General features: G+C 39.8%; 1 protein-coding gene across 1 annotated transcript in view; it reads left to right on the top strand.

Moving 5' to 3' along the window:
- cog5 (component of oligomeric golgi complex 5) overlaps nucleotides 1–12515 on the top strand; it is a 72600-nt gene that overhangs the window by 35042 nt on the left and 25043 nt on the right. Inside the window, exons 8-10 of the mRNA XM_019100486.2 lie at nucleotides 8290–8449; nucleotides 8540–8652; nucleotides 9182–9259. Coding sequence (XP_018956031.2) covers nucleotides 8290–8449; nucleotides 8540–8652; nucleotides 9182–9259 — 351 coding nt within the window. The remainder of the gene's footprint in view (nucleotides 1–8289; nucleotides 8450–8539; nucleotides 8653–9181; nucleotides 9260–12515) is intronic.

The raw sequence follows: 12515 nt of genomic DNA, 5'->3' as shown, positions 1-12515 counted from the left end.
GAGAGTAAAGAGAGATGACTGACAAGACCATGCTGGAGGATTTGCTGCTCAACAGATCCTGGGTTTACTGTGGTGTATGTTTTGTTGTTAGATGTGTTCTGTGTTTTTTGTAATATTTATTATGATGTGGAATGTACTTGTTTTAAGTGGGTTATAATTTTGTAGAATTTTCAATACCCCGCTTATTGAGTGTGGCTCCCAGATGCACGAAAATTATATACAATATTTGAATGCTTCCAGGAGCAGGAGGGACTGGACACGAAAACACACAAGTTGTGGTAGTGGGCGGTAATGGCCAAAAATTCAGTGGTCTCATGCAGAGCTCTAGTATGAAGGACTTCTCCAATCATTTAGTCCCTGCATAAATCCCTGCAAACTCATGTTCGTCTGCCTTCATTTTTAAGTGCCACGGCCACATCTCAACATCCAGTCAACAACCAATGTACAGAACCAAGACCCAATCCTACAATTTTTCAATTCGATAATCTGATACACTCTGATGCATGGAAATAAAGATCTGTCACTGCTTCCATTTCATTACGATCCTAAACTAGCCTAAACCGGGCATGTCTGAAGCTGGGAGATGAGCAGGCCAGCCTGCTAAGCCAGCGAAGACCGACAAGCCACTGTAGACTGGATTAAAGCTTTGTTTTTCAGCAGGGTTGTGTATGATATATCGAAAGAATACTGGTACACTGTTACAGATCAGAGACCTGTTAGCAACTGGCTCCCATGTGTGCTGATTAGCGCTTCTCGTTCTCGCACGCCGACTTCTCTCACCCATTACCCATCAGTAACACGTTCCTGCCAAGCACCCACCTGACAAATTACTGTTACCATGGAGACCATATGCACATGCTTTTTAACATCCCTTTTGCCTGGTGTCCGTTCTTCACAATTAAAAAAGTCACACAAAGGTTAAAAGCACAAAGATGCCGCAGTTTATTTATATTTTTTATAGTGTCGTGAATGAGCTAGTCCTGTTGCACTTGATCAGTGATAGTATCTACCATATTTTGATGTGTACCATGTTACTGACTGATTATCATTGATTTTTACAGGTTTGTATACTTTGATACCATGAAATGGTATCCTGCTAGTAACGATAAACATGCAATTTGCATGGTTTGTTAATACTCTATTCCAGCACCATTCAAGTACCTTGATATATGAGTATGTTAGATCAGATTAAGATTTTGGCTTGGTGGATGATGAAATTCATAGATTTGCATTGGAGGAGGAACTCTTGTGACCAAGTCACCACCGTTCTTTTGTGCACAAGTGTCTTTATCTGAACAAGTTTTCTGCTTTCACAAGATCGAATAGTTATTTTATTTACGGTTATGCATGTCCATCTTTTTTCTGTAGGTTAACCTGCACTCATGAATTAGCACTTAACAAATATATGAGGGCACATAATGGGAATGTATTCCAATATTTAATAACACTTAAAAGGATCACTAAAAGATGTTCGTTAAATTTGGGTTACACTGACATAAAAGTAATGACATGATACAAGATGCATTTAACCTCAGGTCTTACAAAATGCATGAATGAAAAGAGTTAATTTCCTTTTAATGCCGTTGCAAATCAAAGTTTCTTTATCGCTGAAGATCTCATTAGTTATTCTAAGCACACCTCATCTTTCACCTTTCTCCTTTCTCCTTTCCATAATCATCAGTTCTCTCCCAAATTGAGTTCATTTTGTCCTGGTCTGGCATTGCGGTGACATTTACCAAGTGCATCTTAAAAGGCTTTAATCGGTCTTCGTAGTGTTTGTTTTTGGGTTGCTGTGGAAACAACACGTAAATGAATGTCTTAGTGATCCATCATCTTTTCACTTTTTCCTCACACTCAAAGTCTCACTTTCGCTGCTCTGTTCAGCAGTACTCTTGCATGGCCAAGACACTTTTCTAAGTGTGAGAAAACGAACTCTGCATGTTCCTATGTGCTGTCATCGGCCATGTTTGTTGTTGTTTTTTGGATTGGGAAAGACCTGACCAAAAGGAAAATAAATGTCCCTGTATGTTCCATAGAATTCATGTCATTCTCATATTGGCTGGGTCATTTGTGCTATGTAGTACTTTCTATTACTTTTAAAAATTTTAACATATTGTGTTGTAACTTAAGGAAGTATTTCTACAAAAGATTTAACAGACTTTTAAAAATTTCCTCTTGTCAAGCCAGTGCCTTAATGAAAGTAACAGAACAAACATAAGCAAGTATTTGATCTTTTGATCATGATTATATAGTTGATTATTTCCACCATATTAATTTTATTGCCATTTGTGTAAACTAATAACTAAAATATCCATTGCTCAAGGAATTGACAGTTAAATTGAGGATGCCAATTTTTTTAATGTAGATTTTGTATTTTTTTGATAATCTTTAAAAAACTTGATATGGTATTATCTATGATTTTATTATCTGTAATGTTACTAAGCAGGCTGAAATCGCTTGCTAATACTTACTGATGTTTGTGCAATTGTTTTCCCAGCCACAATTACGTCACTTCTTGAAGAAGGAAGAAGTAGATTTTTGTCTTTAAAAATTCCCAGTTATTTGTATTTTAATTGTATGTATATACATATAACATTTAATCCAATATTACATTGCATATAATGGGCACATGGAAATGTTCTTATAGTAGGAATTACCTGGGCACCGCATGTGGGCAAAGACATCTACTTATCTGCTACTGGTTGGTTTGACAAATATCCGGACTGATTCGTCCATATGGTGACAAAACAAACACAGCCAGAAGCTAATGACACTGGCATGGTGACCAGGTGTTTTTATGAAAGGAAGCAATTGGCTAGAAATGACTGTTGTTTTTCTCATAAGGCACTGTGCAGGCAAACTCTCACCCTGTTTCTGTTGAGGTGGCATACTTGATAGCATTGCCAGTTCCCTTTTTGGGCCGTGTTTTTTTTTTTTTTTTTTTTTTTTTTTTTTTTTTTCAATGTGGTTTCTTCAGACAAAGGACATCTACAGTACCTGAAGCGTTCATGCAGGACGAAGGTTGACCGAATTGAATTCTACCAAGCAGGACAGAATTTAATCAAGCCCCCACACAGTGTTTGTAATGGAGGTGATACCATCAGTGTGGTATAGTTATGACATGCCCAGGTAAGATACATGATGTAGGCAGGTAGGACTGTGATAGTGACCCAAGGATGATCTACCACATCTCCTTCTTGGGATCCCACCCCATCTTGTTTACCTTGTGTGACCCAGTTTCTTCCACCAGGTTAAACACTAATACATCAGCTTGTTGTTACTCTTATAAACCACCTCTGAGAGGAATATGAAAGTTACCAATGCCATCAAAAAGCAAATACAAGAAGCAGTAAGATGCTTTTTCATATGCATTTTGTCTCCTACGTTGCCCTTGAGAAAAGCGCCTAAATCTCAAGATGGCAAAAAAAACATTGGCACATCTCAAAACTCCTTATACATATGATCTGTAGGATTCAGATACAGTGATGTGTTTGCCAAGCATGCCACTTGCATTATGGTACAGATGAACATGCAGTGCCTTTCCACGAAGATGGCAAGACCGTTTCTGACCTTCACTGTTTATGAGGGGTTATCTGATCTAGACATATTCATTCCAGTATGAAATGTAATTCTCCCAAGAAACAAATCAAGAAAGGGCGCTACACCCTACACAAGTTCATGTGATCCCATGGACAGAATGAATTTCGCATCTGCTGGACAACAGACGGAGTGAGAACGGCACTGACAAAACTAAACACGCTGTATAAGATTTCCCACTCTTTGCAACAATAGCCCACAACATGCAAGCCAATCTAATCAACATGGAACCGAGGTGTATTTTTAGTTGCATTTCACCTTCCCAGTGATGGCTAACTGTCTATGTTCCCAATCAAAAATTGGTCTCTTCTGCAGTTTGAGCTTAAAAGCATTAGCCCAAATATGTTTTTCTCCCTCTTGCCAGTAAAGAAAGCGATCGTTGGCCACCTGTTCCAGCTAAGTGCTAATTCTGGGAACAAAAGCGTAGTGCTTGCCTGGATGTGAGTAATGTGAAAACACCTCATTCACGGCAGTTGGCGGCTAGCCACCCTGGGTCACCGGCTTGCACTGAGCTGATCAAATCCATCTCCACGGTGACTGTGCATGTCCCTGCTAAACCATTATCCCTCTGCAGTTCAGGGTAAATGAGGGCTAGCGCATTACATGCTGCGAGTGAACCTGCTGCAGGCAATTAGGTCTCTCCCAATCCTCTGTTTTTCTTTGTCTGTAATTCACATCTGTTCTTTGACAGCTACACTCACTGTTGCATAAGTGACGACATATGATTAATGCTGCTGGACAACAGCCAATTTTGGCTCGGTTTGTGAATGTTTCAGCTACAGCTGAGCAGTATCAATAAAACAATTATACCACTGTATTTTTCAGCAACAAAATATTAATTGCCACAAGTCGATGCACAAATTTTTGCATTTTAAATCAGACTGTATCATACGGTGGCTGAGAGAGCTCAACTTAAGAAAACACATGCAAATAGAAAATTACAAAAGCAGATTATGAAAACATCATCTGTTTGACAACACATGAGCTGCAAATACTCACAGCACAACCAAATACAGAAATGTGCTGCAAGTAGCACAGACCACAACGGAGCCCTTACAGAAATGAACAATGGTTTTACTACAAATAAGACCAAAAAACTGTGGTTACTTGTAGTTAAACCATGATAACCAACAAATTAACCATGGGTTTGCTACACTTACCATTGTTAAACCATGATATTTGTAGTAAAACTGGTCATACAAATTGTAGTTAATAGGCCAAAAAAAAAAAAAAAAAAACATGGTTAAACTATGGTTAGTGTAGCAAAACCATGGTTAATTTTGTTATGAAAATTAACCATGTTTTATTGTAGTAAAAGTGTAGTAACCGTATTTTTGGCATATTGATTACCATTTGTATAACCACAGTTTTACTACAAATACCTTGGTTACACTATGGTTAATATAGCAAAACCATGGTTAATTTGTGGTAACCATGTTTTTTTGTTTTTATTTGTAGTAAAGCCATAGTTAATTTATAAGTTGTAAAAGTAAGTTAGCCAGCTTACATAATATTTCACAGTTACAGTAATTGTGTTTTTTGTCAGCTTATTTAAGCTAATAATATCCAAAAAAAGAGCTAACGAATCATATGATCAGGGTGTTAAAATGAACAAAATCTCACCTTTCAGAGTAGACATTGATGAGCATGTCCAAGCCTGGTTCATCACTTGTTGCACTTAAATATCTCTGATGGGTATGTGCGTATTTGCAGAGGGTTTCTGTATTTGGCTGTGTTGCCGAGTAATTGCAGCACGTGTTGTCAAACAGATGTTGTTCTCTTAATTTGCTGGTGTTTTTTTCTATTTGCATGTGTTTTTTTTCATTTGCAGCACGTTGATCTCTTTCGGCCACTGTAGTAGTAAAACATTTTTTGTCTACAGCTCTCATACAGTACTTGCACGTTATTGTCATGGTGTATTACATTCACATTACATTACATTTATGCATTTAGCAGATGCTTTTATCCAAAGCGACGTACAATGCCATTCATGCTATACATTTATTTTTTTTACCAGTATGTGTGTTCCCTGGGAATCGAACCCACGACCTTTTGCCCTGCTAACGCAATGCTCTACCACTGAGTCACAACCAATGCTTTGCAATTTTTTCTAAGTACAGGGACTGCTTTTCCCATTTGGTCTCACTTCCTAAGATCGTAAGTAGCTACAAAAACAATGCAGCCACCAGTGTATCAGTAATCGGAACAGCCCCTCACCAACACCTGTAATGAGATCACAAGGGATTGCTGTTTCTTTTTGTACATACTATAGTCAGTGAGTCCCTTGGGTTTTCCAATGTTGCAGTGCATAAAAACTAAGTGTTTCAATCAAATTGACTCTTTAAAATTAAGTTTTATCTTGATACATCCATTTTGTACATGAACCCAATCTTTTTGCAGTTGTTTAGAATATTAGAGTGAATCTTCTTTCATAATTGTGCACATTTCTCTTAAAAGGAACAAAATTCAGAGCTCAGAGAAGCTGTTGCAGCCCTGTCCTCAGTTTTAGCCTTCACTTCAAGAGGACTTGGACATCATTTGCGTGATTAGAGCTTGAAAACCCTGATTGCCGCCAAGTACTTAGCCACCACTGATGGCTTTATCCTACCACTCCTGCCTTTTACACTCAATCTGTGCACCATTAGTCAACCACATAGACAAAAAGGGTAGATTTACTGGATTATCACTTTCTATCATATTTTCCTTTTTTGTTTTTTTTAAAGCACATGCATATATCCATTCACCTGCAGTTTTCAGTGTACCGTTTGGGAAAGAGACTGGGCCTGATCATCTTTGATCGACTGGGATTAGATTGAAGTTGGACGGGGTCTTGAATCGTTTGTAATGCTTGGCGCTTTCATCCTGGAAGATTAAATTAAAGGCAGCATCAGAGATCAGGACCGTCTGCTAGAAGCTGTTTTGAATGAAGCATTGGAGAGCTTCCTAGTTTGCATTTTAAACTCCAATGTCCTGTAGTCACTGCTAAGCTGAGACAGTTGAATTTAAAGAATTTGAATTTGACCTACTTTCCTAACATGTGCTCTGGTGTTGAGCGCAGTGACGTCAATCGGTGGCTCTCGCAGCAAGTGCTGCACACAGTCTGTGATCCCCTCATGCAGAGAAGACTAGTCTCAGGTGTCAGGTTCCTACAGGGAAGAGGTACAGCACCTGGCCACATGGTGCGCTGACAATAACCTGCTCCTTAACACCAGTAAAACAAAGGAGCTCATTGTGGACTTCAGGAAGAAGAAAGGAAGCACGCATGACCCCATCCACATTAACGGGATGGTTGTTGAACGTGTCTCCAGCTTCAAGTTCCTGGGAACCACCATCACGGAGGAGGACCTGTCCTGGACCACAAACACCTCCAGCCTGGTCAAGAAGGCTCACCAACGCCTCTTCTTCCTCAGAACACTGAAGAAGAACCAGCTGTCTTCAGCCATAGTGGTGAACTTTTACCGGTGTGCGATCGAGAGCATCCTGACCAGCTGCATCACAGTCTGGTATGGGAACTGCACGGTGGCTGACCGCAAAGCACTGCAGAGGGTGGTGAAAACTGCCCAACGCATCACAGGGACACCACTTCCTGCTATTGAGGACATCCAGAGGAAACGCTGTGTACGTTGAGCTCGCAGCATTCTTAAGGACTCCTCTCACCCTGACCATGGACTGTTTAACCTCCTGCCCTCCGGGAGGCGCTTCAGGAGCCTCCGGACAAGGACCAGCAGATCCAGGAACAGCTCTTTTTCCCTACAGCTGTCTCCTTGCTGAACTCTGCCCTCTGACACCCCCCACACCATACACACAGACTCCTCCTCCCCCACTTCATCACTACATCTGACTGATATTATTATTTATTTATTTACAACAAGCAAAAACAACAAACTTGCTATTACTTGCACTACTGTCTGTTCATCCAGGAACACTGAATAATCCATTGCACACTGAATATTTTCTATGCACTTTACTTTCCATTGCAATAGTTTAAATTGTTCATATGTTCATAGTTCTGCCTATAGTGTACATACACTTCACATATTCATCTGTATAATATGTTCATAGTACACCTATCTGTATATCATGCTGATAGTATTTAAAATCTGTAAATTTTGTCCATAATACTTATCTGTATAGTTATTGTACATATTGTAGACCTTGTATATTCTGTACTTACTGCTTATTGCACTTCTGGTTAGATGCTAACTGCATTTCGCTGCCTTGTACCTTACATGTGCAGTGACAATAAAGTTGAATCTAATCTAATCTAATCTAAATGTGATTTGGAACTGAAGATGCGAATGTAAAGAGTTTGGCGGGTCAGGCATATTTTAATGCATTTAGATTTCTGTGTCAGTGGCTTATTCCCCATGTCTATATTCTATTCAAATATTCAAAACCACTGAACACACAATACTGGTGAAACAAAACATTACCTGGGAGATAATGTATTAAAGAACTTTATGTAAAGTGGGAATTTATCATATAAAGTGGGATTTCGTTAACAAAATGGAGGAGAATGTTATACTATTAAACACATTTTCTATGCAACTATGACAAACTTATTAAACTTATAACCTTGCTTCTGATTAAGCCACAGTATTGCATGTGCTTATACCATTCATATCAAATTTGTAGCACATTGTAGCTAATACAGTGTAATTTTTTTATGTTTTTGATTTGTTTATCCCACAGAATCCATCTCAGGTGGGAACGGCCCTACAGGTGTTTTACAACCTCGGCAATCTGAGAGAGACCATAAGAAGTGTGGTGGATGGATACAGGACATCTGTGCAGGAGAATGTTGTTAATGCCCTGGACATTAAAGTCCTTACTCAACCTGCTAACACTAGAGGTTTGTAGTTTGGTGCGTTTGTGGCTGTTTTAGAGTGCTTGCTGATTCTGCATTGTATATAAGTGTGTGCCTCTCATGTCTGCTGTGTAGGTGCCCCTGGCAGAGCTGTCATGCCCACTCCAGGGAATACAGCTGCATTTCGAGCTGCCCTTTGGACAAATTTAGAGAAACTAATGGACCAGATCTGTGCTGCGTGTGGTCAGGTATGCATAAGTCATCAAACTCACACAGATGTTACTATTAAGAAACACTGTTAGTGTCATCAGGCCAAACACCAGCATTCACAGATGGCTGTGGTATTACCATGTCCCACTCCACTTTGTCGGGTGTTCACTTGTAAAGCCATTAAATATTAAGCTTGATTAAGCTCCGAAATGAACTTTTTTGCACTTGTGTTAATGGTAGAGAGAGGATGCTTAAGTGGGTGGGAAGATTGCTATCACTCTTCTCCACTCATTCATGCTGTTCAAGTCCATCCATTACTTGGCAACTTGCAAAGCTTGATGCATAAGTTGCTTCTGTTGGTAAAATAAAATATATAAATCAACTCATCTGATTTTGTATTAAATGCATGAGCATGATGCATTAATTAAGTGCATGGTATTAAAATTTGTTAATAGATCTACTGTATGAATGCAGTAAAAATTGTACCTATTTTTTGTTAAATTTAGATCATGCTCGAAATGGGTGTTTGAAAATATAGGTTTAATTTTCTGCTATGTTCCTGAACAGGTGCAGCACCTGCAGAAGGTTCTAACCAAAAAGAGGGACCCAGTGTCTCATGTGTGCTTTATTGATGAGATTATCAAGGTGAGATGGAACATATGATTTAATATCTATAATTGTTTTAAATTTTACATGTTTTTGTTGTGTATGACGGAAGAGTTAAACAGTTCAATTTTGTTTGTAAAGTCGCACTGGGAAGTTATGTGTGTCGATAATGTACGTATCCCATGAGTGAAGAGTTTGTCCTTGATATGTAGTGATTTATTACAAAGGATTTTTGTGTGTTGCCCTTGCCTTCGGCTGGCCTGCCGGCATAAGCCCCTGCTGGTTCACTTGCTGCTGGCACATTAGCAGTAAATGACATCCTAATTGGTGTCTGCAGGTGGCTGGCCCCTCTGTGACAAGGTTATCTACCCCACACGCATACACACATGCACACACACATATATCCACCACACATTTTCAGCCAGACAGTGATGGGACAATTTTATCTACATTCTCCATTTGGCTCTGGGTGACTTTGTGAACTAGCAGGAGTGTGTTGGTGCACGCTGTGTGACAAGAACAGCGTTCGCAAAGGCATATGCAATGCGCTTCCCCTTCGGTATCCCAGACATCCATGGCTCTCCATTCCTTCAGTGGCGAATTTGGCTAATTACAACCAGTAATTAAGGTGCTATTTTCTGCTAAATGAAGGGCTAAACTGTGAGATCAGAAGAGTTTAGGAAGGGGTGGTAAGATTTCACAGATGGTTTTCAAAGAAAGCATAGAGAGCTGGCCTTTAACGACGCATTTCCTTAAACAATAACTAGCAAATCTGTTGTGGGGGATGGTGATGCAAATTTTACGCATGCATTTTTACATTTCAATGAGAATTTGTGTCCGTAATCATTTTGTAATTTAGATATAATTTAAGATGTATAAAACCATTAATGGCATGCAAGGCCATGCTTTTTTGTTTATATAGTCATGGCATTCATTCCTCTAGCCTTTATATTTACAGTGTAGCACAAGTCTACAAAGTAGAGCACACTACATAAAATACTACATTGCTCAACCAATGAACCAAAAACAATATCAACAAAAATTTTAAACAAGGCTTTCTTGACTTATTGTTTGTAATGCAATTTCATGATAGCTGCACGCCACTTGCTTTAAACGTAATGGGGTCATGCAACAACAACATGGCATACTACTGCATGGTAATGTTTTCTGTTGCATAAAGTGTACCGCACAGTTTGTTAGTATTCCATTCCGAACACAGCCATAGTTGTGTCTTGCATTTGTGAAAAAGAGAAAAGGTCTGTCTCCAAACCTGCAGTCGTTTTCTCTCTCTCTGTCGGTATTCCTCCCATTTTCACTCAGTAAACAGTTTCAGGGGAGATGAGTTGAGCGGCTTCTAATCACCTCTTGGAAATCGAGATTTTCTGTCAGAAGATTGAGGTCTGCAGGAATGGGGGGGGGGGCAGGTGGGGGCATTTCCATGGCAACTCCTCCTCCCACTCTCCCATAAACCTTTTTCTTTCCTTGTTGGAAAACAAAGGAAAAGCAAAAAGGTCGATTTGAGAGTGATTTTATTCAAAATTTGGCTCTTTTGAATATGTAAGAAAAAATTACGCATGATAAACATAGATTAAAGTTCAAATAATGCTACATCATATGTGTGCTGATTTAAATATAATGCTTCATAGACTGAAATGTGTTTATCTTAAGTTGACAGGCTCACATTTTGTATAAAGTAAAGAAATTCAGACCACCCAGAATGACTGACAGAGTGTCATTGGGTGCTCAGACAGCCATCAACTGTAGATGAAAGAGGTGCCCGACATTTAAAGGGGTCATATGATGCGATTTCAATTTTTCCTTTCTCTTTGGAGTGTTACAAGCTCTTGGTGCATAAAGAAGATCTGTAAAGTTGCAAAGACTAAAGTCTCAAATCCAAAGAGATATTCTTTATAATATCAAAGACTCTGCCACGCCCCCCTAAAATGTCTCGTTTAAACACGCCCCCACATATCTACGTCAGTATGTGGGAAGATTTGCATAATGACGCCCAGATGTTCACGTAAAGACAGAAAGCGTACATTTTATTCTCGCAGTTGCCGCCGGTGCCATTTCATTGAGAAGGTGTGTGTTTCTTTGTGAAAGTGAAACTACTTTGTTGGGCCTTCCAAAAGAGCATGATATCCACTTCGTCATGCCTAGAGCTGATCCGTGCTGGTCGCTGAGGAAATACATCAACTTCACGCTCACGGTGGACGAAGCTGAGTCCAGCCTGGGGTCGTCACATGTGGTTGCCGCGAGCGCTCCTTCGTCGAATCCGCCAGCCGTTCCTCATTATAGCCGCTGGCCACCACTCACTCAAGCCACTGGCCATTCCTTACTCTTTGCAAGGACAGTCTGGCACTTCTGACTCATGGTATGTTGTCGCGAGCGCTCCTTATGTTAAAGGATTTGTCACTGATGATTCAAATGCAAATTTTGAGCAGTGTAGAGTAGCACTTGTTGTTTGTTGTTTCTTCGACCACAAATGCAGACATGGTATTATGTTTACATGGCACGATATGCAACGCAACGCGTAAAAAGACAGTAAAAGTCTTTATAATCAGTAATTATGTCCCCACTGGATGCAACAACTGCCTCGTTTGTAATGGGTTTTATTGTTTTTGTCCTGTCATGCCGGTGTTCTGACTGGGATACGACATAACAGTACAGTATATTTTGAGGGGCATAACATTTCCGTCAGACGCTTGAAACATTTGACTAATCACAATGCACTGGACAGCTGGCCAATCAGAGCACACCTCGCTTTTCAGACCGATGAGCTTTGTAAAAATTGACGTGTTTCAGAAGGCGGGGCATAGAGGAGAAACAATAATGTACAGTATGTGGAAAATAATGTGTTTTTTAACCTTAAACTGCATAAATACATTTCATTACACCAAATACACAAAATAATGTTCTTTTTAGCAGCATCATATGACCCTTTTAAAAGGCCCCATGAAAGGTGTTTCAGGGCAGGCACCTCTTTTGGAGCCTCACAAGCCTGTAACAGCACTTCTGAACCTTCAGGTTAACAAGATGCATGCAGAAGACGGGACACGTATGCAATGTAGGAAAACACATACAGGAAATTTGTACAGGAGTCAATTTACAGCACAACAAAGCTGCTGTCGGATTCCCTGGAGACTGGAAAAGTGGGTGAATATCATGTTTTTTGTTTTCTTTCTCTGCCTCCACTTTGAAAGCTGTTTTCATACTCCCACAATCTCACACCTTTATTTGTGGCAAAAACACCCCCCACACAGGCACCCATCGGAAAGCAAAACCTGCAAACCGC

The sequence above is a fragment of the Cyprinus carpio genome, chromosome B4, assembly GCF_018340385.1.
Source record: "Cyprinus carpio isolate SPL01 chromosome B4, ASM1834038v1, whole genome shotgun sequence".
NCBI classification, from domain to species: Eukaryota; Metazoa; Chordata; class Actinopteri; order Cypriniformes; family Cyprinidae; genus Cyprinus; species Cyprinus carpio.
The sequence above is the reverse complement of the archived record's forward strand: the minus strand, read 5'-3'. Positions and strand labels throughout refer to the sequence as shown.